We start from the raw sequence: 25589 nt of genomic DNA, 5'->3' as shown, positions 1-25589 counted from the left end.
TTGAGGCAATGGGAGAGAGGGGAGAATGAGCGGAGAAGATAGGGGTTAAGTGGATGGTTGGTAGGCTTTGAGAAAGAGGTGAGTTTTGAGTGCACGTTTGAAGGAGCACAGAGTGGGAGAGAGGCGGATGGAGCGAGGGAGGTCATTCCAGTTAAGGGGGGGCTGCACGGGAAAAGTCCTGGATTCTGGAATGGGAAGAGGTGATCAGAGTGGAGGAGAGGCGACGGTCATTGGCCGAGCGCACGGAGCGGGCGGGAGTGTGAATGGAAAGGAGGTTGAAGATATAAGGGGCAGTAGAGTGGGAGAGCCTTGTAAGTGGTGGTGAGGAGTTTGAAAAGAATTCTGTAGGGGAAGGGGAGCCAGTGAAGGGCAAGGCAGAGAGGGGTGGCAGAGGAGGAGCGGCGTGAGAGGTAGATGAGTCTTGCGGCCGCGTTAAGTATAGAGCGGAGGGGGGAGAGACGAGAGTGGGGGAGGCCGGTGAGGAGGAGGTTGCAGTAATCCAGGCGGGAGATGATGAGTGCGTGTATGATGGTTTTGGTGGCCTCCTGAGAAAGGGACGGATGCGGGCGATGTTGCGTAGTTGGAAGCGACAGGCTTGGGCAAGGGAATGAATGTGGGGGATAAAATGATAACTATGTTACATAATAGGGGCCCCCTGACTTAAATACCCCAGCGCCCCCGAGTGTTAATCCAGCTCTAGTTAGCAGGAGGGAGCGGATAGCTGCTCCCAGTCCCTGGATAGTACACAGCCTGCAGAGCAAGCCGAGGAGCTCTAAGTAACACAAGATTTGGTAATCTCGTGAGACTAACAGCTTCCCTGCTCACTCTACAGGAAGTTCCCACCCTGACGAATGTCAGGAGCACCAGAAACATAGATAAGTACAGTGGGCTAGGGCTGTCATAATGTGCCTGGGGAGGTGGCGTGATGTGTTTGGGAGGGCACGATAAATGTAATGTTTTATTATAATGTATGTATCCATGCCCCATTTTGGCCACACCCACAACACAATGTGGCCACGCCCCTTTCCGTCACCAATGCTGTGCGTCGGCACACAGTTTCTTACCTGCTGAAATTAAGGTGGGCCTGTGTACCTTAAATGCCAGGGCTGATTTTTCGTCCCAGTCCGGCCCTGACCCCATTGATAAGGATTTTTCTTTCCATTTCTACGACATCAAGGTTATAGCCATACTGATTATTTAATTCTACTGTACAACTGCTGCTTTGTGAAGTAAAGATGATAATGTCTGTATTGACATAACTTTGGTTATACCATGCACTTGGACATATAGACTTAATGATGAGTTGTTTAAAGCCCAAGTGCTGACACTACAGCTATACCATCTTCTAGATACATATTTTACAGACAATAACACATCTGGTTTTGGCTCCGGAGTTAAACATACTTGCCTTGAGGCTCTGGTTAATTTGGCTAACTAGATTCTTACACTAGAAATCCAGTGAATGCTGAGGAGGCTATGTGAACAGCAGCTCACATTGCCTCTTCTGTTTTGGCTGTTGCTATGCATCCGGGATGCTGCTCTTCTCTTCTGCCTCTTCCATCCTTGCTACCTGTGAGAATAATGCTCTCTACAGGAAATGCAGCTTGCTGTAGGTGAAGACTTCTAATCACCTTGTTCCAAGAGTTTATCTACTTTGCAGTGGGAGCCGTAACACAAAGAACTGGTGTAACTCAACATGGTGTCAGTTGTACTCGGAGTTCTGTGTGTGAGGTGAGGTAAGTGGGAGTGCAGAGAATGGCTAGCAGCTTCTGATTGTCCGTTTGTGAATTCGCCCTTGAATCTGGTAGGTCCTTTCTACATTGTTTGTGCATATATTATAGGAATTTGCATTCCAATATTGCAGACTACAAAAATTCAGATCATTATATCATCACTAGCTTACATTGTCAAGTGGTCTATGGATAATTGGACTCATGTGATTTCTATCATATGTATGTGTAAAATAGCAGAAATCTTGTTTCATGTTTCCAATTCTCCAGTGTTTGTGTTCCTTAGCCGATTGCAAAGGTACCTTTTTGTTGTAACAGAAAATGGAAGTTAGTGAGTTGTAAGCTGCCTTAGCTCATATGTGCAAAGGTATGACAAGCATTGCTTTCCAATATGCCTCTTTCAGCACAATTATTGTCCTCAGCTATTAGTTGACTGATGTATCGTGTTTGTTACGCTGCAGGTTGTGTCAGCTACCATCGCCCTTTTCATAAATACATGGTTTCTGATCTATGACTTCTGTTACCTGGTTGGATTTAAGTGGTAGCCTATCCTCCAATACCCTTCTGTCATCTCATCCTGTACAATCCCACTACTATGGCATGTTCAAAGTCACATCTTTTGACATGCTCATATCCTCTCTGAATGCACATTTGCAAAACACACTTGATCATATATAATGTCCAAGAGTGCCTTGATAGTTAATAGGCAAAATATATGCCCACTGTGAGCTAAATTGATTAACCAATGACCTCAAAACACAGGCATCTGTTTGACATTAAAACTAATATTATGCATTTAAAAAATACTGGCCAAACCGCAAAGTAAAAAAGACCTCACTGCTGTCTTGAATTTGCCCTGAGCTACATTCTTGGTACATTAAAAATATGTTTTACTCTGCTAGAAACAATATAATTCACACTCAATTGAGTGCAGCTGATCCCATATTGTGCTAAACAGATTCCAACATAGTTTAGCAAGGCATTATGGGTAATTAGACAAAAAATCCTACTGACTTGAAGCTAGTTGTGGCATCAGCTGTTTCTGACTTCACAGAATCTTCCTCCTGTTCTTTTATTAACAGATATTAAAAGAAATAAGCTTTGTTTCAAATGCCTGTAAAATATTTGTGCGTAATACATTGAAACTACTTACAAAAGAATAAAAAAGAAAATTCTGCTGTAGTCAATTTCTTCTTTTAGGAAAGCTGTATGCTAGTTTCACATTGATTTGCTTACAAAGTATGTTTGAAAAGTGATTGCTTTATTTTAAGAGAAAATGGCAGCAACCAGTAGCTGCAACAGCTGGATGGATTTTTCATCTGAAAAGTTTTGTGTAATCACAAAGAATGGTCAATGTTAAAGTACAGCAATAAAGGTGAGAGAGGAAAAAAGGCAATAAATAATAGTAAAAGAGGATGAATACGAATCTACCCATATCTATTAAGGGGGTTGGATACCACCCCCTCATTAAAAAGCTGATAAATTAAAGTTACATTTCCATCTATTTTCTACAAAGCATTATTTTAAAATATGAATAGACATGTACTTACAAAAGATTGGTTTAGTCACTTTTTCAGCATTGAAAACGGGAGATATATACACTAGTCAATTATTATAATTATATATTTATCCAAATAGGAACAATCATACTTCCTAACAGATACTAGTAGCATTGAGAAACATATTTATGAAAGTTTTACAACTGAAATTATAATACTAATATTTGTGACAGAGGGAGGTGTTTTCCACAGGCTTCTAAAAGCATTTAGCTGCAAATCTGCAAAGAAAAAATGCAAACAGTTACATATTTGTACAACAGTGCACCTATCTTAAAGATAAACAGATAGAGGACATATTTGTGATAAAATAATAATATAAAGTCTGATTTATCTTACATGCTTTGAAAGGGGCATATTCAATTGTTGGCATTTCCCGCGGTGTTAAATATATTACCATTATTACGGTAATTCTAAGCCGGATTTCAGCTCGCAGCTGCCTGAGCTGCGAGCTGAAATCCAGCGTTAAAGGTACCGTAATAATGGTAATTACGCGCACTATTACCATAAAGACGGTAATAGTGCGCACGCTGTGTTACTTTTTCGTGTAACGCCAACAACTGAATATGCCCCAAAGTGTCTTTTCTCAAAGATACAGCGGGCCGACAGGGTGTGTTTGCAATGACAGTAATCAAGTAGAGTAGCTGATGAGAAATCCTTTTTAAAGGGAAGGTGGGAGTGTCACATGCCCATCAAGCTAAAGCTGTGGGAGGAGTGTCAAGTCTAAAAACCTGTTTGTTTTTATTGTACAAGCTGACTGATGCTGAGGAAGTCGGCTGGTGTCTAGAGCTCTGTTTATTTAGTGTTAAGGACACAAGAAAGTGTATTGAATTTACATGTACTTTGCCATCCTGACATTAAAGCAAAACAAAAAAGCAAGAAGTTGTTTGTGTGTGTTTCACCAGAATTGTGCTTGTGTTACACTTTATGTAGCTCCAACATATTACTATTAATTTTTATTATGTAATTATTGCTCAGTTCACATTGCAGTTTCTTATTATTGTGCATGCATACTGTGAGGGCTGTATATTCAGAATGGGACAAGAGACATGCTTGCGGTATGCTAACTAACCTCCTCTTATATGTTCCTGAAAGATTTTTTAATAAATGCTTAAGAAAAATTGACTGTGGAAATAAATGTTTAGCGCTCCCTATTGTATCGTGTCAGTGGATGAGCAGCCACCTGGGAGTAGGGGGATGAAAGGGATAGCTCAACCCTAATGGGGGAATAGATTAGATTTAACTCCCTTGGCGCTTGAAACAGAGGGGACAGTGAGTGATAACAAAATCGGATTTATTGAAGGCAGTAAGTTTTACTGCCTTCAATAAATCCGATTTTGTTATCACTCACTGTCCCCGCTTAAGAAAAATTGTCTGTTATCAATGTGATGACAGAAGATAATTAATGGGGCAAAACGCTGTTAATAAATAAGTGGGCCCTAAGGCTGTTAATATGAGTTAATGAGAATTAGTGGAACTGATAAGGTACTCCCAGAGTTTGGATTCAATTCCTGCAGGAGTTTCTATGTCAAAAGATCAGTCTTGGACGTATATTTACTAAACTGCAGAATTTCAAAAGTGGAGATATTGCCTATAGCAACCAATCAGATCCTAATTATTTATTTAGTACATTCTTCAAAATGACAGCTAGAATCTGATTGTTGCTATAGGCAACATCTCCACTTTTTTAAACCTGCAGTTTAGTAAAAATACCCCTTAAAGTCTAAGCTGTAGCTCACTGAGAGCAGTGCCATTAACAGAGGATGGGTGTAGTATAGAAAGAATGAAGCTGGCTGACACATTTTGGCCTTAAATTCAGTAACAAATTTAGCAATGTTCCATTGTGGTATGGAGGAATCCCCAACTACAGCTTGTCAGGTGGCTGACTTTTTGATGGCAGAAAAATACATCGACATCTGCAGGCTATAGATTGGCACTATAACCTTGTACACAACATTAGGGTTGTTGTACAAACAAGTAACAAGTAAAGTAACAAATAAAAAAGTAACACAAAAGTAAAAATAAACAACACATGCAAAAATGTGACAAGCATTACATAAAAAATATGGCGATAATTCCAACTCAACATAGATATTCAATTGATATTTTGACCCCAAATTACGTTTAAATTAGATAAAAAGTTTAAACCAGATGGATCACGTGGCGTAATGTAAACGGCTAACCTTTGATATTAGCTATTGTAGCTCAGCACTGCTTGATGAAGTGAAAGCTTGGTATATAAAAAACAGCATTCCAGTTTCTACTTAGAAAATTAATGTCAAGGCTTTGTAGCAAGAAATGTGCCTCCATTATTTGAATTGTTGGGAAGCAGGATGTAGTTTTAAATGAGATGACATTGGCAGGTAAATCTTTCACGTTGGCTCATTTCTAGTTTGGTATAAAAAGTTGTTGTGACAGTTATTTATATTTTATATGCAGTAAATTATAATACTTCATATTACATCAAAAGTAAAGACGCAAGTCACAACAGAACACTGATGAACCAATCAATATGCGGAAAGTGTTTGCGTTCTAGAGAGAAACCAGAGCATTTATAACGATAACCTCTCAGCATTATGATCTCCGCGAACCTGAATTATTCTTCCACTGCACCCAAATCTACGTCTTTTTTGCCTCTACCAAGATGGCCGACCTGACGTATGCCGTTAGGCTCCCTTTACCAAGATCCGCCTCATACTCTCTGTCGCTGTCACCTGTTGCCTGAGACTGAAGGCGGGGAGAGTCACGCCCAACCAGATGACGTAACTATGACGTCAGGCAGCTTGGCTGCGAGCGGCAGGTACTGCTCGGGACGCCATGTTGTGAGAGGAAGTGGAAATCAGAGTGTGTGAGTGTGAGGGGGAGAGGAGCTGCGCTGGAGCGGTACACATTCGCCCGCTACCGGACAGCCGACAGCGGATCCAACAGCAGAGCGGGCGGGCAGCTGAGGGAGTCGGGTCCTTTCGCTGCTCCCTTAAGAACTGTGCGGGAAGCCCCGGAGCGCAGCGCTGTTCGCTCGGCGGGGAAGATGCCGCTGGCGCAGCTGGCAGACCCGTGGCAGAAACTGCCGGTGCAGAAAGTGGAGAGCGAGGTGAGCCGGGGGGGAGGAGGAGGTGCGGGCATGTTGCCGCTTGTCAGGGAGAAACTGCCAGGAAATAGGAGGAAGATAGAGAAAGTGATTCGTTTTATTCAGCAGCCTTCTACCAGAGGGGACAACTTTTACTAGACATAGGACTAGAGCAGTGTTGGCTAACCTGTGACACTCCATGTGTTGTGAAACTACAAGTCCCAGCATGCTTTGCCAATATATATAGCAGCTTATTGCTGGAAGGGTATGCTGGGACTTGTAGTTTCACAAACTCCTGGAGTGTCACAGGTTAGCTAACACTGGACTAGAGGGAAAGGTGCTGGGGAAAAACAGCCCTCTCCCCATCTTCTATGGCTAGGTACTGGAATGTCAGTTCTAGGTGCACAGTAGTCTGTTGTGTATAATACAACAATACATTTATTAGTAACATGTAAATGCAGTGGCTTGGTAGTAACTTACTAAAATGTAGGTGCATGTAGTACACATGTATCCTGAGGTAAAGACAGATCCCTGTGTATTTCCTAAACTTGTGTGCTAGAGCATGCACTGGGAGAGGGCAGTGCCTGAAAGGAGGAGAGCAAAGGTGACAGGCTGGAGATGACAGGATGTGGGTGTCCTTTGCTGCCAATTGTCAGTGTACTGGAATTACTGCAAAACTTTCATTTGTATTCTCTGTAATGGCTCTTAAAGATGAGCATTGGAAAACAGCTCCTGTTAAAACCATAGCAAAGACATTGTACTTTGTCCACACTTTTTAATATAGCTTTAGAAGTGTGATTATAAAGCCCCCTGCAACTGAGTGCTCCCATAGAAATCCATTTTTATTGTACCAAGCATTAATGCTCGTGAAAGCTGCAGGCGATATTGGAATTGATGTGAAGTGAATACTTGTCAGAAAATGTGTGTGCGTGTGCCCAGGTCCATTAGCTTACATTATTTTTTGGACTGTCAGCATTAACACACATTTTTTTCAGGCTTTACAATTGTGCAATAGTAATGCATTTTGTGTACAAGCCCTTAAAGAATTAGTGATATGAATAACTACTGATCCTAGCAACTACACAAAGCAAGTGCCATGCTAGTGGGTTTGGCCAGTGGAAGGTTATTAACCCTTTTTTTTTTTCAAGCCTTTAAAATAGTTTTGGTTATTGGTATGTCTCCTTACAATTTACAGTAATATATTAAGTTGGGCGTCCATGAATATGAAATAATTGTAATTTACAATACTGTCTGATTAGAGTTTCTGCCATAAATACTTTTCTCTAATCTTCCGAGCAAATATTTTTTTATTGTGTTGCACTGTGAAATATGCAGTCTGGAATGTGTTTGTACATAGGTTACATATTCCAGTTTGACAGTTATGGGTAATGATTTAAAAAGTGTTTAGCATACATGAATACATTTAAAAAATAAGCAGAAAAAGATTCTTTCATTCTGGCAAAGAAATTATTTAAAATAATATTCATATACTTTTATTTGAAGTGTGATGAAGTAGTGAGTTTCTCCTATGCAATGTCATCATTGTTTTGTGATATTATTTATTATTTAACATTTTATGTGTTTGGTTTTTTTTTGGGTTTTTTTGATGCTTTCATTACTGATTAAGTATTCATGTTGTACATTTTTGGTAAGGGTTGGTCTAAATTCACGTTAAATCTCAATGACACTTAAGATTTAAAGTGGTTCAGTCATTTACAATAAATGTCATTTCAGTTAAAGAATCTGGTAAAATATCTTTACTGGCTTTTTTGTTCTCAGACTGCTTTGTGTAGTTTTTTTTTATCTAAAAATATTCCACTATTCCCATTGTCTAGATATGACAGATGTTGCATGTGAGAGCCTGTTATGTGCGTAATTAGAAAGCTTTTGTACAGTAAACATGCCCGGATTGATTTATTTTGCTGTGCCCCCAGTTTGTATGTCCTTTTTACCCTTTAAACCTGTCTGAGTAATTGGGCATTAGAAGGCTGTGGAGGAGAGCCAGACAGCAAATTCCCTGCTGCTGTCATTTCACTCCTTGCTCATCTGTAACTTGACTACCATTATAGCATTCATCTCCCCTAAAACAAGGCAGTCTAGCAGAGAGAGAGGGTGGATTATTTATGAGGGTTGAGACCACTAGGCTCATACATTTCACTCCTCATGTTCAGAGGGAAAGAGGCAGAAGTAGATGTGTGCTGCAGTGAGGTATTTGGCCTCCTTTGTTCTCATCTGTTCCACTAGACAGGATGTCGAATCCACTTCCATCTTATCAGTTTTTCCAATAGCACATGATAAATGTTATATTGCATATGCATAATTAGATTTTATGTATATGTACATTATTTGCACATAGTTTTGTATGTCAGAAGGGTGTGGTTGCAGGGTAGTTTAGTTGTGACATTGCAGTGTTATACTCTTTCTCCTCTACCTCTCTGATATTGCTACATCATGCGTGGGTGGGGAGTGTCCAGGATGTTCACACTATTTTTGGTGGTGCTTGCTAGTATACACTGCGTGCAGTTGTTAGTGATGTATTATCATGGGAGCTAATCATGGACTTCTGCACTATTACAATGCAGCTCATATTAACCTCACAATGACAGTTGAGGATACTGTGCCATTGTCAGCATGTAGAACATATTTCCATAACATTTTCTAAAACACTTTACTGATAATGATTGACATTTATCTTACAGAGTGCACTTATGTAAAGATTTATTTTAAAAGCTTTTGTTTTTTTAGCTTTATGTTTTAATTAAAGCATTTAAACATAGTGTTATATAAATCTATTTGTAAAACACAATACTGTACACTAATTATACTGCCGGACAAAGAGTTGGTTTCAATAGTTTAATCTCTGACTCTGAAACCAATAAAACACACATTTATTTATTTTCCTTGTCTACAAATGGATTTAAGAACTTGAATTAAAATTTTAAATGCAGCCCACAACAATTGCATGTTCTCCTTTTTTTTTATTTTTATTCTTAGTACCAGTAAAAGTTTTAAAAGAAAAGTAAAGGGCTTCACCCTAAACTTTTGAATATAGTGTAGGGAAAAAATGATTTTTCTCCTAGTGACAGAACATTGGACTTCCAATTTCTGGAACCCCTGTTATCGAACTGTCGTTTTTGTTCTATCTGTGCTTCTACAATGCCTTAATTCTTTTGATGTGTAAATGGTTCTATAAACGGAAGTATCATTTTATGTAATGGAGGCCGTAGAAGATCACAGTTAAAGTGAGGGACAGAAACAGCTGAGCTGTGCCTCTAGTTGGATAACCTTGCTTTAACCTGTTCTGTTATCTATAAAGAGACAAATATCATCTTATGTTATATTTATATTAACATTCCTTATCTGGGAGGTTATACTTTTACAAGACATTATACAAATTTTAAATACTTTTAAAGTAAGAGGTATACAGTCAATTTTTGGCACTGTTATTTTGTTGTCTGTTGGCAGTATGTCATCAATTATCTTCTAATGCAAAAACCACGTGTTATGTCCATACAGTTCTCCTCTAGACCAAAATCAAACTATAAACCCTTCCATTATGTCTGTATGTACTTCACACTTCCACAAGATTCCAAGATTTTGTGAAATTTTAAACAGTTCAATGAATTTGTACTTCATCGGATACAGTGTTTTTCCCTGTAATTCTTGTTGTACACCGATTTCCCCTTTATTGGTTCCATTTTGTGTCATGATTCACATATTCATCTATTTCACGTGTGCTGAAACACAGAACACACAATAAGTTAGTAGCACAAGCTGCTGCTGTGCGAAGGCAACAGATATAGACATGGAAAGAGAGAACACCCCTACCCTCTCCCAGCAACAACCTGTTGCCAAATTCTAAAATGAATAGTCCTGACAGCAGTTTTATATTAAAAAGTGAGTTAGGTAAAAAGGTTGTGGCAGAGTTTAGCATGGGGACTGATTTCTTTTTAACTTCACTCGCAGTTGTTCCTGCATTTAAAAATGTTTCAGAGGAAGCAACAGTGCTGCAAGATGAGGAACTGGCACAGCACATTTGTAGCCTGATTGTCTAGTCAATTATGACATTTGACATACTTGTCCCTGTTGTTGTAGGTGTGGAGGACTGTGGTGACACACATGGGGTAGTGATTGAGGCATTAGCTGGCGTTAGTGCCCATTCACTCTAACAATGTCTTTTGTGTTGCAGAGGGGGATCAATCTATGGATCCCCAGTGGTTGACTCCTCAGCTTGGACTGGTGGGAGCATGAAGCATGGCAAAGACAGCGATCCCTGGACTCAATCGCCTTCATCTAACGGCCTTTGGAACTTCCACATAGTGGAATGTGCACAACATGGGGATTGTCCCTTGCACCATTTGCAATGCAATTTACAGTGTGGACTTGGCCACAGAATTAGAGTTGGATAGACCCCTAACAATCATAAAAACATTTTTATTAATGATGCATTTAAAATGGTTTAAATTCGATTTTTATCCAGGTCTCAAAAGGCGAATATATTATACACAGATAGGTGAGAGAAAAATGAAAGAATTGTGAAATAACAATAATTTCCAGACTTTTCAGTGAAGCTGGTGTAAATTATATATTCATATAATATTGTCTAGGTATCCTTGATGATGTTGTTCCTACATGAATCTCTTGTGTATTATTATACATTCAATAAAGTCCGATGTTCATCAATAACCTGTCGTTATTGTTGTTAGATCTCTACATATAATGTGATTTTATTTCTTATATTTGTCACAAGAGAATAAATGTGTTTATATTAGCATCAGAGATGTCTCTTAGATATATTATGAACAGATATATCATTTTACCACAATTATGGATACCTTATTATATTACATTATATGGTATATTGTCTCAGGCATGACTGGCATAATTACAATGTAGTCATATCATAAGCGTTTTTCAACCTTCGTTCCAAAGAAACGAAGGTTTTCCTCTATTAATTTATTGTCAATGAGGTGGCTGAGGTGATGCCTTTGGGGAAAAATATAGTTTAGAAGATAGCCAGGTCTATGTGTGTGGTGGTTAAAGTACTTCACAAGAGTAAACGTATTGGACATTATATTTATATTTATTGGTAGTATGTAACTCCTGCAAAGTCAAGAGTGAGTACAATTCCCATATTAATATCAGTATACAAGTATTGGAAATTATTACTGACAGGGGGAACAGAATAGAGGAATGATTTAAAATCAAAGTTCCTATATATGAAATTCCATTTTTCCAATTTATAGGATTTTATTACAGAAAGATGTTTATACCATGATACCCCTATTAATTATCTGTTCCTTGAATTTCTTTCATATGAGTTCTATTATGCAGGAGTGATGTTCTTAATTCCTGTCCGCAACTAAGTTGACCGATGGTTGTCTAAGCCGAGAGGGCAAAAACGGGCTGTGCATTGCTAGTGACTGACAGACCTGAAAGTCGGGATTTGGCAAGCGGCGAGAAGCAGTGTCTCTAGGATTAGGTCAGCATTCCATCAATGACAGTCATTTTTTTATATGAGGTGTTATATCGCTCAGACTAGCTGCCTGTGTGAGTGGGAAGCAAAATATTTAGTGCACAACGAATCTCTGTGATATGATTAGAGATTTCCGAAACATACATGCGGACAGATCTCCTTGATTAACTGGTTGTGTTTACACTCTGAGAATAAGGGCACACAAATGGGAGTTGACCTGTATGATTACAATAGACTAGAGTGTAATATAGTTTCCTGCCACCATCAGTCAATTTAGTAGTGGAAAGGAATTAAGGATATCACTCCTGTATAATAGAACTCATATGAAGGAAACTCCAGGGACATATCATAAATAGGGGTATCATTGTACTAACATCTTACTATAAATAATTCCCTATGAGAGGGAATTAATAATGGAATTACTATATAGGAAATGTGCCTGATTATAAATCATCATACTTCTGTTCTGTTCCCCCTGTCAGTAATATTTTCCAATACTTGTATACTCATATTAACAGATGTAATTTATACTCACTCTTGACTTTGTAAGGCTGATATACTACCAAGAAATATAAATATATTTTCCAATACGTTTACTCTTGTGAAGTGCCTTAAACACCACACATATAGACCTGGCTATCTTCAAAACTATATTTTTCCTGAAGGGATCACCTCATTGATAATAAACTAATAGAACAATTTCCTTTGGCACGGTTTTCCTCTTGGTTGTAAAATGCTTATTGCAGAGATTAAGGGATTTCTTATTATTTGGTCAGGTATAACTTACACCAGCTCCACTGAAGGTTCTGAAATTTTTTATTTTTTTTTCATTTTTCTCTCACATGAATAATATATTCACCTTCTGAGCCTTGAATCAATATGAAATATAAACCGTTCTATTAATTTATCATTAATAAAAATGTTTTTATGATTGCTAACGGACTGGAGTATTTAGATTTCCAACTCTAATTCTGTGGCTAAGTCCACACTGTAAATTGCATGTTTGTTTAGTTGGGAGAGCAGCCCCTTACATAATAATATAATCTACTACTTTGTTTTATGAGGTGAGGATAGTCCAATCCCAGAGCGGACCAAAATCTTTTTGTTATCATTTGCAGTGTATCAGTGTGTGACAAATCAGTCCAGGTTAGAGCAGGGAGACGGGCTAGCCGCTGGCTGTCAGCACCTTAATTCTCGGTAATGGACCTCAAGACTTTTTCTACCTCTGATTTAAACTGTCCACTAGGCAGATAGATGCTACAATACATCTCCAACAAAGATGTCGGATTAGTTTAATGGGACACAAAATGGACACCTATAGGAATGTGCTAGGATCGTATTAATGTGTATAATGTTCCCGATTCCTTACAAAAGAATGGCACTACACTAGATCTCTCTCATACATAGTTGAATGACTGTGGATGATCATCTGTCAGAGAAAGCAAACATTAGGAATGCACTCTGGAACTGTAGAAGCCTGCAGTATATCTGTTGCTGGGGCAAGGACCGCTGCATTGCTAGGGACCCTCGTAGCGGCCCTGCCCCTTAAAAAGGAGTATGTAAATGGAATGCTGGCTGTGTACAGTCGGTTTCGTGGGACTTGGCTTCTACATTCAATAGTTGCATTCTGGGAATTTAGTGACTTATGAAGGGAGGGGGGGAGTGTCACAGAATGGCTGTGTAAAGAGAGACCCTGTTTTGGTGCCAGATATCCAATACTCTGCTAAAGTGCATGGGAGCCCAGGTAAACGCATTCTAAAACAGAACAGAATGACCATACAATACACAGGACAGGGGTACCATGTCTGTACCATGCACCAAATGTTGTAGCTAGTCCTCTATGTATTGTGTACCTTCTAGTTGAAGATCCAGCCTGTGGGATACATAGTACATCCCTTTACAAAGCTGTGTATACAATAACTTAGAGTAGATTAGTTAATGGATGCTAAAAAAAAATACTATCTAACTAACTAATAATTTATTTAAGAGTTTAGAACTGCAGATTTTGATAATTGACAGTCATCCAGCATAATTAAATGAAGAATCCAGTAGTATGTATTTGCCAATGCAGCATAAATCGGAAAGTAATCTGGTTTCTGTAAACCAAATTTAAGATCTGTAGGTTTGACCTGAGAAGTGATTTTTGAGCTCAGGGATCCGTTATTTTTAGTTGAGCTTATGGCCTGGGTGGCAATTCTTCATTCATTACAAACAAGGTTGCGATTAGAATCTTCAGGGATGGTGTAAGTAGGCAATATTATGCCCCCCATGATTTTACATTGCCCAGAGTGGCCTTCATTCAGTAGCCTATTATGGTCCTTGAAAGGAACCTTTTTGCAAATATATTGCATATGACTTTTTTTTTTTTGCATTTTTATTTTATTTTGATGCATGTTTTTTTTTTTTATATCTGTTTATAATTTTCGGTGCCACATAAATCAGTATGTGTGCTATTATTTTCTGTTATATACAATGTTTTGTAAGTTCTTTAAATGTATAGTTTAATGCTTTTGTTGTATTTTGGCATCTGTAGTTGCTATTTAAACAAAAAATTTTTTTCACTTTGATTTTTCCATGGCTGGAAAATGGAGGTGCTCCTTTGAAACATCGTCTTGTTTTATCATAATAAATACATGGTGGTTGTAACTGCCAAGATCTATAGGTTTTTTGGACCTGCAGGGATTAAGCCTGGGATTTCTGATTATTTGGTCAGGTTTGTGCCCTTGATGGCTAAAGCACATTATTTACTCATTCCCCACAACAAGACTGAGATCAACATCCCCTCAAATGAAGCGACTAGTGGACATAAGTCCATCATGATTTGCCATTGCCTACAATGTCCGTAAGCTCCGTCCAGCAGCCTGGACTGTTGTATTACCAAGACGTATTATGTTTTATGTAAGCTATTTGGTCTGTGTAGCATTAATTAAGATTAGAGAAAATTTTGAGTGACAGCAACAAAATTTACATCTGTGAGAAATAATAAAAAGTTTATAAACTCTCCAGTTAAAAATATAAATCAGTGATTTTAAAGTTTGGCACTTAACCGGCACAACCAGATCTTAATATGCACTAATAACTTATTTGCAATCAGCAAGGAAAAAAAGAAGATTCTATGAAAGCCATAGTGTTCATGACAGTCAGAACTAAAAATAGGATCTATGGATTTAATTGACCCGCACAGATTACTTGACCCTCGGGATCACTGATTATTTTATCATGGGATGGCCTTGATGGCATTGGCTATAGCACATTATTCATTAACTGCACACAACACTGAGATTATCATCTCCTCAAAGGGCACAAGCATCCAGCATAAGTCCTTCAATGATATGACAGTGCTCGATAACAGTAGACCCCATACAGCCGGCAAATGCATTCTGAACAGTTATTGTTTATTAAGCCATGCAAGCACAACCAGGCATATTGAAAGTGTGTTCCTTCTAGTGGGTACTTTCATTTTCAACTTGTGGAATGGCAATATTATCAACCTAATGTGCATTTAACATTTTCTGGGTTGGACTATGTATGATTGATTTGAAGTGAGAATAGATTTTGCATACCAGTGACAAAATGCTTTGTACATCAGAATCACTGTAAGCTGGCGGAACTAGTGAGGATGCCTATCAGCAATAGGTGTAGTAACTGAGGGAACATTGCAAGCTTTTCTGATCTGTTATCACCACACCTGTATTATACCTAAATAAGAAAAAGCTTTTAAGTTTGTGGTGTGGGTTTTTTTTTTTTATTGACTTTAGAGTATATTGTCTTTTTCAGTAAAACTTCCTGAATAATTCCAATTTTGTTCCATGATGTAACAATTTTAAATGTGAAAAAATCTAAAAGGGTTACATACAGTTCATAGGTTCTGTTTTGTAGGTATAAAAAAAAAAAAGGTGAAATTGGCTTTACTAATTGTCAGCAGAGTACTTTTGATAAATTCACAAAACACACATGTTGGTTATTTGTATCAATTACGGTGCCAAAAATGTTTAATTTATACTTTTGAAACCAACTTATCCACAACACTCACAGGAAGGTGTCACTTCTTAGCATGTGTCATTAAACAGATAAACTTGCTATTGGTTTGGGAGAACATGCCTAAACACATTCTTGTTTCTGCAAGATTGCATATATAAAGGTTGTTTCAAGAACATTCCTTGCAGTTACAACAGAATATGTTCTGTTTATTTCATGCCATCCTCCCTTTTGTCTTCTGTTCTTGAATCCTAGATTATTCAAACTCCTTTACTAGTCCTATTACATGAAAATGATCATTAACAAGTATTGGGAAAAGTTTTGGATCTCTTCTTGGTTGCTTTCTGTTTATAAATTGCCATCAAGAGAAGACTTGTCCTGCAGTGGTGTTTGTTAGGCAATGTAAGTTAATGTGAAAGCTTTGTGGGATTTTCTTTAATTGCCATTTTTTAAATTTACACTAAGATCAACTTTAGTCTACTAGCTTCCGATGTTGACTTTTTTTGGTCATTTTGTGGATGCAGATGCCTATGAATTATTTGTGTAACTAGAGCATTATTTGAAAGAGGTAATTGTGAGATGATGCGAGATAAAGATTATCATCTCCTGCTCAACTTTGGGTAGCACTAACCTGAGTAGCAGATATGTTCCATGTTACATCTCTAGTTCTGAAGACAATTTTGATTTTGTCTGTTTATCCTTATTACCATCATTTGAGATTCGAATGGTTCCTTTGTATTGAAGGAAATTAATAGGATTTGATATGCACAGTGGTATAAAGCATATGATGGCTTCTACAATTGGTCAGCATAAATGTTTTAAACCACCATTTTTGTGTTTGAAAATGACACATTGAATCACTTGTTTTTCATAGACTGCTCTTAAAAAGAAATTAGCAGAAAAGGAATTTGAGTATAAAAATGACAGGTGACTTAATGCATTGGCCTATTGAGAAGTGAATACAGCAAAGCTGAGTAACTGCCTACTAGTTTATTTGAAGAGAAGTCTATGCATGACATGACTTGATGTGAAAACAATGTCTAACTAGAGGATGTGAAATTGTTTGCGGCAGCTGTTGTCAATATGTATCCGAGTGTGTGAGCCAGTGATATGTTGGACTCTTCTCATAAACTGGCTGGATTACAAGTGAACCAACACTGAGGAATTTGCAAAAGTCGGTCAGCTTTTTAGATGAAAAGAGAAATTGGTATTTTCACAAACATGTAGTAAATGCAAAATGTAGGTGACAGAAGCAAGGAATTTAGATGCCCATAGCTCCTTGGTGCCTGAGATTTTCCTTTCACTTTGAAAGGAAAGCGTTATGCATTTTTCCCTAGGATCCGATCCAGCCTTTCATTTCTTTACTATATAAGCAGTCCCTTTGAACAGACAAAAAGTGCATGCCACTTTCACAGAGACAGCACCTATAAGTGGATTAGGACTGTGCTCTTTCCAGAATTACAAGAGCGGCAATAATAGGGTATCCCTTCCTGGCGCCAAATTAGAAAAAAAGGTAGTAATTATGCGCTCAATTGACTTCTTGTTTAGATTGTTTTGTTATTAAATCCAGCTGAGTGGACTGTTGAGTTGAAAATCAGCCTTATATGAATTTTTCCTATGGGTGGTATGATGGAGTGAATGAACTCTATATGAAGTGAAAAATCCATTAAGACTAGAGGGGTTTATATATATTTAATATATTTTATAATTCACCAGCTAGTTTTTGGTTAAATTGATATTATATTATCTGTGTGGATACAGTGCCATGTTTATCTACCAAAATGTGGCCTCAATAACAGTGGGTAATATTAATTGATAAATATTTCTATAAAAATATAAATAACCAAGCTTTGTTACTTTAAAATACCATTCTCTGATGACAACTAATATATAGGTTCACATACCATAATATCACAATTATAATACCAAAAACTCCTTATTCGTAAAAACTAATGCATAGGTTCACCAATAAGAACACAGATCATAAGTCCATAGAAACTAGATAAAATTAGATAAAACTAAAATTCTTCAATCCAAATTATAGCAAGACATCATCATTAAAAGCAATAATTCATAAGAACATAAACAAAAAATGTGGGGTTAGATCTTAAGCACATATAGTCCAAAGTAATAAATCAAGCTGGGATATCTAGATTCTAAGGACCAAATCCAATATATAGTAGATATTGTTCCAAAGTAAAGGTTTGCAAATACTTTCTTTCAGATCTGTTCCAGCAACTTTCTGGGGACCTTGCATCACCATACAATTGTTGTAATGGCGGCTGGACAGGACTGCTATAAACACTGGGTACACAGAAAATTTCGGGTTTGAAAAGTGGTTGCTATAGGCAACATCTCCAAACAGATACTAGCTATTATTTTGTAGAATGTACTAAATAATGCCTATAGCAGCCAATCAGATTCTAGTTATCATTTTTTTAGTACATTCTACAAAATGATCGATTGCTAGAGGTAATATCTCCACTTTTCAAACCTGCTGGAAACTTGCAAATTGATAAATTTACCCCTTAGTGTCTCTAAACTCATGTATATACCATTTAAAATTAGTTTAGCTAGAGCTACATCAGCTGTTTCCTGTGTCTTGAATTCTCTGGTTGTGGCCACTTCTAATTTAAATACCCATTAAATAAAGATTTGAACGTTTGCTGTTTTCTCAATCATTCATTTGTAAACTTCCTTAGTGAAGGAGCCTCTGTGCTCTGAAAGCTAGCAAATACAAAAAAATTCCTTTCGTTAGCCAAAGGTAAAGGTATCTCTCCTATAATACTTTTGTCTTTTTAGACACATCACATAGATTTTACTGGCTGACACGGTGCTGCAATAAAAAATTTTTTTGCTACACATGCTGTTAAAATATTGTTGAAACACTGGATTAATTTTTAAGTCCTCCTTTTTTATTTTTCTGTTTATTGATCTGTCTGTGTAAATCCACTGTGCGACTAGCGCTCAATTTATTCTATCTTTTACTCCATTAACTCATGTAGCCTAGCTCTGGCTATCCAGCCTATAGTCTGTTAGAGGACCAGTGAACACAAAGTGAAATACTTTCTGTCCGTACTCCAAAACATATGCAAGGCTTCTCCATAAATGGCCTGTGTTGTATTTGGAGGTACAATCATGCAATGGCATGCTGTGTCATATTCTGATCAATAGCAGAGTTTATAAAACAGGAAGAGGGTAGCAAGGAGGCGATGCAGGACTCCTCTGATGGAATCTTCAACAATATAACCGTAAAAGCGGTGTCCCTATATTGTTGCCTGCCCTCTCTTCTATAGACCTGAAGAGATGTGGGAAAGTGATGGTGGGGGGGGGGGGGACACCCAAACATGGGGCAGACTGTTTCTCTAGCAGGGCTTTTCAAGGGCATAGGGGTTATTGGCAAGATTGAACGGCAGTATTACATATTTGGGTTTACAGGTATAATGCTAAATATCTGTAGCATGGTGAATATTGACAACTCATTGAGACTGAGGTGCAGTGAAACATAACCAGTCCCACTTTTACCCAAACAAAAAACAAACTACATATATACATTTAAATTTCACAATTATTTAACTTGCAGTGGGGGGATTGTGTGTTTTTCTTTGTATTCTTAAAAATAAAAATATCCGTGCGGGCTTTGACCCACTGACGTGACCATTTTTAGCTACTGCTACGTAAAAAAATTGTGCATTTCCATTGTAAATCAGGTAAGCCAGCCCCTGCGTGTTAATCATTGGTGCTTGCAAATTTTTTGTGAAGGGGAGGGTTTAACGTGGTCATCTATAATAAAAAAAAATAATAATGCATTGCCATACATTTTATTGCATTACACAACCCTTCAATTTTAATATATATATATATATATATATATATATATATATATATATTTATTTTACCGTACAATCATCTATGCCATGACAAAACACATTAGTACATACATATTGTTACATATAACATACATAATTATTAGTGTGTTTATTATTTTTACGAATTATTTGTAAAAGAAAATAATTTTTTATGTTCATTACTGATAAACATAATTTATCTTTTATTTTTTTACATTATTACATGATTTCCTCCCTCCCTATACTTTCAATGGATCTTCTACTTGTGCGCGATAGGACAGTTTGTGCAAAAAAAAAAAATGCGTTAAAAATGTAATTGAATGTCGGGTAAAGTTAACCCGCTCTAAAATGAGTGAAAACCAGGTTAAAATGACTTAACGCAGTGCAAAAAAACAAACAAACCTGTGGTCAGTTGAATTGCCCTCTGTGCATCTGAAACTCAAATTGTCATAGTTCCCTCAATATATAGCCGTGTTTGATATGTTGCTGCTTAATAAATAAAAGATCATTATTTCATTAATTTTTGGGCTTTTGAAAATGTTTTTTTACTAACCTTCATGGTATAGCACAGTTGACCCCTAGGGCCCAGACTATTGTCACACATGATTGTGACCAACACTGTTTTAAAGTGGAACGGCACTAAAGCTGCTGTGTTTTTGTTTTGTTTTACTTTACCATTCTTGGGTGGCAGGATTTACAGATTTGAATGTGCTGAATACATATATCTATCTCTCTATCTATCTATATCTCTGCTCTTAGAGCAGACAGGTTAGCGGGGTTGGTTCTTCTCTCCCTTTTATACCTTGAGATCTTGCTGATCTCTGAGCATAATCATCATCATCATCATTTATTTATATAGCGCCAACATATTCCGTATATTGTAAAATATGTGCTTGCTCATCTTAACTACAAACAGTGACATGAGTAAGAGTTTTATTTTATCCACATAGTTTGTCCACCTAAGGGGGGGGGGGGATGTATTTGTGAGGAGCTAGAAGGTCAATACTGGAAAATCAATCACATGTGTATGATGAATAAGGTGAACTGTGATCACAGGTATTAATAAAAAAAAATTGTATTGTTCCTAGCCTTTAAAACTAGAAGGTAAGTTTATCAAGCTGTGATTTTCCGGCAGGTTTGAAAAGTGGAGATGATGTTTATAGCAACTAATCAGATTCTAGCTATCTTTTTGTAGAATGCACTAAATAAATGATAACTAGAATCTGATTGGTTGCTATAGGCAACATTTCCACTTTTCAAACCTGCCGGAAACTTGCAGCTTGCTAAATTTCCCGTTAGGAGTTGTGCAACTTTAACACTGGCAACTGACCAAAAACTAATTATACTACATAATGGTAAGTTTTATATCAAACCTAAACAGTGAACTAGTGGATGGACTGAAGTGCACATAATGTCTTTACGTGACAGAAATGTGGTGTGCCCGGGTTAAGATATGAGTGACGGATAATTAAAGCCAGTCAGATTGCCGTTGGGTGTTTTTTATATGCTAGCGACATGTTTTAGCTTTTCCAGTCAAATCCTTTGACCGTCAGAGTAAATGGTTTTTCTGAACACCATACATGATAACTACACAACATCTTTTAATATATTGCTATGGTAAATCTTATACCTCCTGCTGCCATGGGGAAACATCCAGGAAACAGATTTATTTCTAAGTATTTTTTTTTCCTGAAGGCTACCATGGCAACAAATGATCCTTTACCCTCTGCTATATCGATATATGCATCTTAGTTATAATACAAGCTCTTGCATTATTTAGGGTGCTTAGTGGCTGGACATGTACTCTTTAAGGGGGTATTTAGGAGGTTCAGCTGATCCCATTCTTCTGCAGAAAGGGGAAGTTATTAACAGAATGTTCTATAGTGGATATTTACATGACGAGAGGGTGGTGAGTACATTTGTTGGCTATGAAGTATTTTATGTATTACTCTTAGGTTTTATGATAGCATATAGCACTAACCTTTTAAATAGGTGTTCAGTTTGTAGTAAAGAGCGCATTGAAATATCATTTTGAGATGCTTATAATGCAGCTCTAAATTTTGTGTAGTCGTTATGTCTGTTGCACAGCTTTATTTTATGTGACCTATTCAGTGTACTACCAATATTAGCTGGTCTGATCTGTTCAGATGCTGTATTTTAAGGCTATGGCCACTTTCGACTTTGCCTTTGTTAAAGACATAATGACCAAAGTAATCTGTGATGTTAGCCTTCCAAAATATTTTCTGTTAGATTCATTCTTAAGTATAGTGCATTTTTCTTTACCTGAATATATATAATGTAAAGATTCTCCTCTTCCATGGGAGGGATATTGTAAGTAGTAATCTGCACTTTTCATAGCATCATTTACCCAATATGTTTAAATTGGTGCAGATGAGAAATGCTTGTTGGGAGTTGAGCACATGCAAGAGACTGCATGTGATTGCTCCACTTAATGAGGAAAGTCTTCATTTACAGTTAATGTTAAATACACTATATCCACCCAATGATTATAGGCAGGCTCTTGTATTTACAAAACAGACTGGTTCTAATATGTGTATTATTTAGAACTTGGCTTAAAAAGTTCAGAAAGTGATGAGTCAGTCTATCCTAAAATATGTTAGTTTAGTGGCACTCAGATGCTATTGGCCCCTCAAGCTGCTAAGTCTTACACAGCTGGGATTTTTACTTAACATCATTGGGGTAGAGGGAGTGTTTAAAATGCTTTTATGTTTAGCCAAAAGCATTTACACAGTTTGCTTATTTGCACAGTTAAAATGTAGCACACAAAAGCTTATTGTTTTAAAACAGGGTTTCTTTACTTTTTAACATGTACCCTGCATGATACGAAATGTTTACAAAGTGCCCCCTGAAGTGTGCTTGTGTATACTAAGGTGTGTGACTTTATGCTCTAAGGTGAGTACATCTATACCAAGCCGCTTCTTATGCATGTAAATGTCTTAAAATATCCCTTAGTTTTATTATTTACTAATAAATAGAATGTTATTTAAAAATTTAGCTAAGACTAATATAGATATTATGGAGATCCTACACCTAAATCAGACACTGATTTTTATTTGACATTCTACAATTCTTTGTGGTGCGAATGATTAATTCATTCAAAGAAGGTCACAGATGTGATTCTTCAGCCAGTTTGGCTGTCTTCAATGAAATTATGACATAGTTGGCAGTGGCCTACACAAAATGTACAGAGTGTTTAGGATTTGTTCATATGGTAATAATCAATGCCTGTCAATCGTTATTGTGTAGAATAATTTGCTTTCTGCATTATTGGGCAATATTGATTCCAGCCACTCTGCACCACCACCAGATTTCTCCAGTTTGGCTTTCCAAGTATATGGGTAAAATGGACATATGCTGAGCAGCTGGTGACCAGCATTCATCATCACACATGCAGAAACACTCGCTAATTGCATATTAGTTTTACCTTGAGTGGAATTTAATTACTTTTGGTTTGGAAATCAAATCAATTGTAAACACCCCCATTAATGATAAATTCTATGAGAATCCCGCAATGTATTTCTTCCAGTTTCTTTGCTATGTAAGCATGTGTGTGGCACATGACTTTGGAAGAGAACTTCCTATTTTGGTTATTGGAAGTTCCAGGACTTTTGACTATTACTAATTTTAGGGTATATTATAGAAGTATCCGTTATCTTTTCCAATATGGTAATGATAACTAACATCTTCTAGATGTTTAGAAGTGGAACTCCTTCAAAAGACCAGTAAAATATAACACCTTTAAATATAATACACCCATTTACTGTACTGTTAAATGTTCTTTGCTTTCAGAAATCATATTTATTTTATTAAGATTAGCTCATGAGTCAAGTTACAGCAAATATGGTGTTTAGGGCACCATGTCCTGGTTCTGACCTGGCCAATTTTGTTATTGCATTTGTTCCTTAACCATATTGTGCCACAGGTCCTGTCAAGCTCTGGCCCTTTTTGCAATGAATCGGAGGGAGTGTAACTCCACACTACCCATCACTGACATTGAAGAGTAGCAACAATCTTCACAGGTAAGAAAGAGCCTGCCTGTTGCTGCCCCTTCATGTCAGTGGCCAGCACACAGTGTGGTGGGGCCAATGCGGAGGCATTAAATACACTGAATGCATTGTGGTCTCTATACACCATGGCATCATTGGTGACCGCCAAGGTTCTCCTAAGGGTAGCACTGGCCATGTATTTATGCATGTAATGCATCATATCTGGTCCCATTCAGACATTATAGTAGGTAAATTTATAACTAGATCATTGCTGCATGACATTTTAAAGTAATCATTTCAAGTTTTTGTTTGGTAGTTTATTGAAATCTTTTGCAGTTTACCGAAGTACTTATGATTATGCTCGTCTTTTTTGTCATTTTCGGAGTATATTATACAGTCTTATGTACTGTCCCTTATTTATTATTTTTGTGCACAGTAGTAACCCTGACGTTTCTTAAAGCAGATGTGCACTGCACGCTCTTTCAGCAGGAATGCCACAGGTTGCCTAAGCCTAAAAAATTGTAGAGAATTTGTGAATATTTAGATTGTAAGCCCCAATGAGGCAGGGATTGATGTGAGGGAGTCCTCTGTACAGCGCTGCGGAATTAGTGGCGATATATAAATAAATGGTGATGATTTATGAATATCAAAAAACCTAAGACTTGCAGGACTCACTGGGTGTTTGTTCCACAAGAATTGGAGAGAGGGAGAGAGGTTGTCTAAGGCTGTAGCTGTGCCATTACTGTTTAAAATGATAGAATTTATTTAAGTACAAAAAACCTCCATTATGTAGTGCTAAAAAATAGCGTTCTTCCAACTATTCCCTTATTTATTTATTTATTTTTAAAAAAATTAATATATTGGGTAAAGCTGTAATGGTTGTATACTTTTGCTTGTATGGTCAAATAGGGCTCAATACTTTTACAGTAATTAATTTTAAGGTCTTTACAGATATTTGGAGTACTTTAGTTTTTAAACAGCAGAAAAAGTACCACAGCTATAAAGTGGTTTAAAGGCTGTTTTATAATTTTTTCTTTCATTTTAGCTGTCCCTTCCTACTTTTAAGATCAAAAATTCCCATTCACTTAACCGTTTGACCAGTGACAGATTTTTTGTTCCATAAACTGATTAGCTCAGGGCTGAATGCTCAGATCCAATAGGGTACCATTAGCATGGTCAAGCTGACCACATGCTGTCAGATGCAGTCATTTGCCAGATTTTTCATCCTTTCCAACTGACATCTTCCAGTATCCTAATGATACATTGGGTTTGACAGTCTTTTGGTGACCATGCAATCTGCAGTTTGCAGTCAGTTAGGTCTGAAATTACCTATTTGGCCATCAAAATCTCGCATCATTTCATTACACACACACACACTGTATTGACACTCTCCCCCCCCCCCCCATACACACACTGTATTTACACTCCCCCCCCCCCCCACACACACACACACACACTGTATTGACACTCCCCCCCCCCCCCCCCCCCACACACACACACACACTGTATTGACACTCCCCCCACCCACACACACACTGTATTGACACTCCCCCCCCCCCCCCCACCCACACACACACTGTATTGACACTCCCCCCCCCCCCCCCCACCCACACACACACACTGTATTGACACTCCCCCCCACCCACACACACACTGTATTGACACTCCCCCCCACCCACACACACACTGTATTGACACTCCCCCCCCCCCACTGTATTGACACTCCCCCCCCCCCACTGTATTGACACTCCCCCCCCCCCCCCCACTGTATTGACACTCCCCCCCCACCCCCACACACACTGTATTGACACTCCCCCCACACACACACTGTATTGACACCCCCCCCCCACACACACACACTGTATTGACACTCCCCCCCCCCCCCCCCCCCACACTGCATTGACACGGAGCCCCCCCACACATTGTA

The 25589-nt window shown here is 37.8% G+C and overlaps 1 protein-coding gene and 1 long non-coding RNA gene across 4 annotated transcripts in view; one reads left to right on the top strand and one right to left on the bottom strand.

The window, feature by feature from the left end:
* Positions 1 to 6054, bottom strand: part of LOC142139170 (uncharacterized) — a 67269-nt gene extending 61215 nt beyond the window's left edge. For all 3 annotated transcript variants that reach the window (XR_012688171.1, XR_012688169.1, XR_012688170.1), the window contains exon 1: positions 5878 to 6054. This is a non-coding gene — a long non-coding RNA (uncharacterized LOC142139170). The remainder of the gene's footprint in view (positions 1 to 5877) is intronic.
* Positions 6055 to 6291: 237 nt separating this feature from the next.
* Positions 6292 to 25589, top strand: part of RPS6KA3 (ribosomal protein S6 kinase A3) — a 91493-nt gene continuing 72195 nt past the window's right edge. The window contains exon 1 of the mRNA XM_075196553.1: positions 6292 to 6377. Within this exon, the coding sequence (XP_075052654.1) occupies positions 6315 to 6377 (63 nt within the window). The 5' untranslated portion in view covers positions 6292 to 6314. The remainder of the gene's footprint in view (positions 6378 to 25589) is intronic.

This window comes from Mixophyes fleayi, chromosome 2, assembly GCF_038048845.1.
Source record: "Mixophyes fleayi isolate aMixFle1 chromosome 2, aMixFle1.hap1, whole genome shotgun sequence".
NCBI lineage: Eukaryota > Metazoa > Chordata > Amphibia > Anura > Limnodynastidae > Mixophyes > Mixophyes fleayi.
Note: the sequence above shows the minus strand (reverse complement) of the source record. Positions and strands in the feature narration are given on the sequence as shown.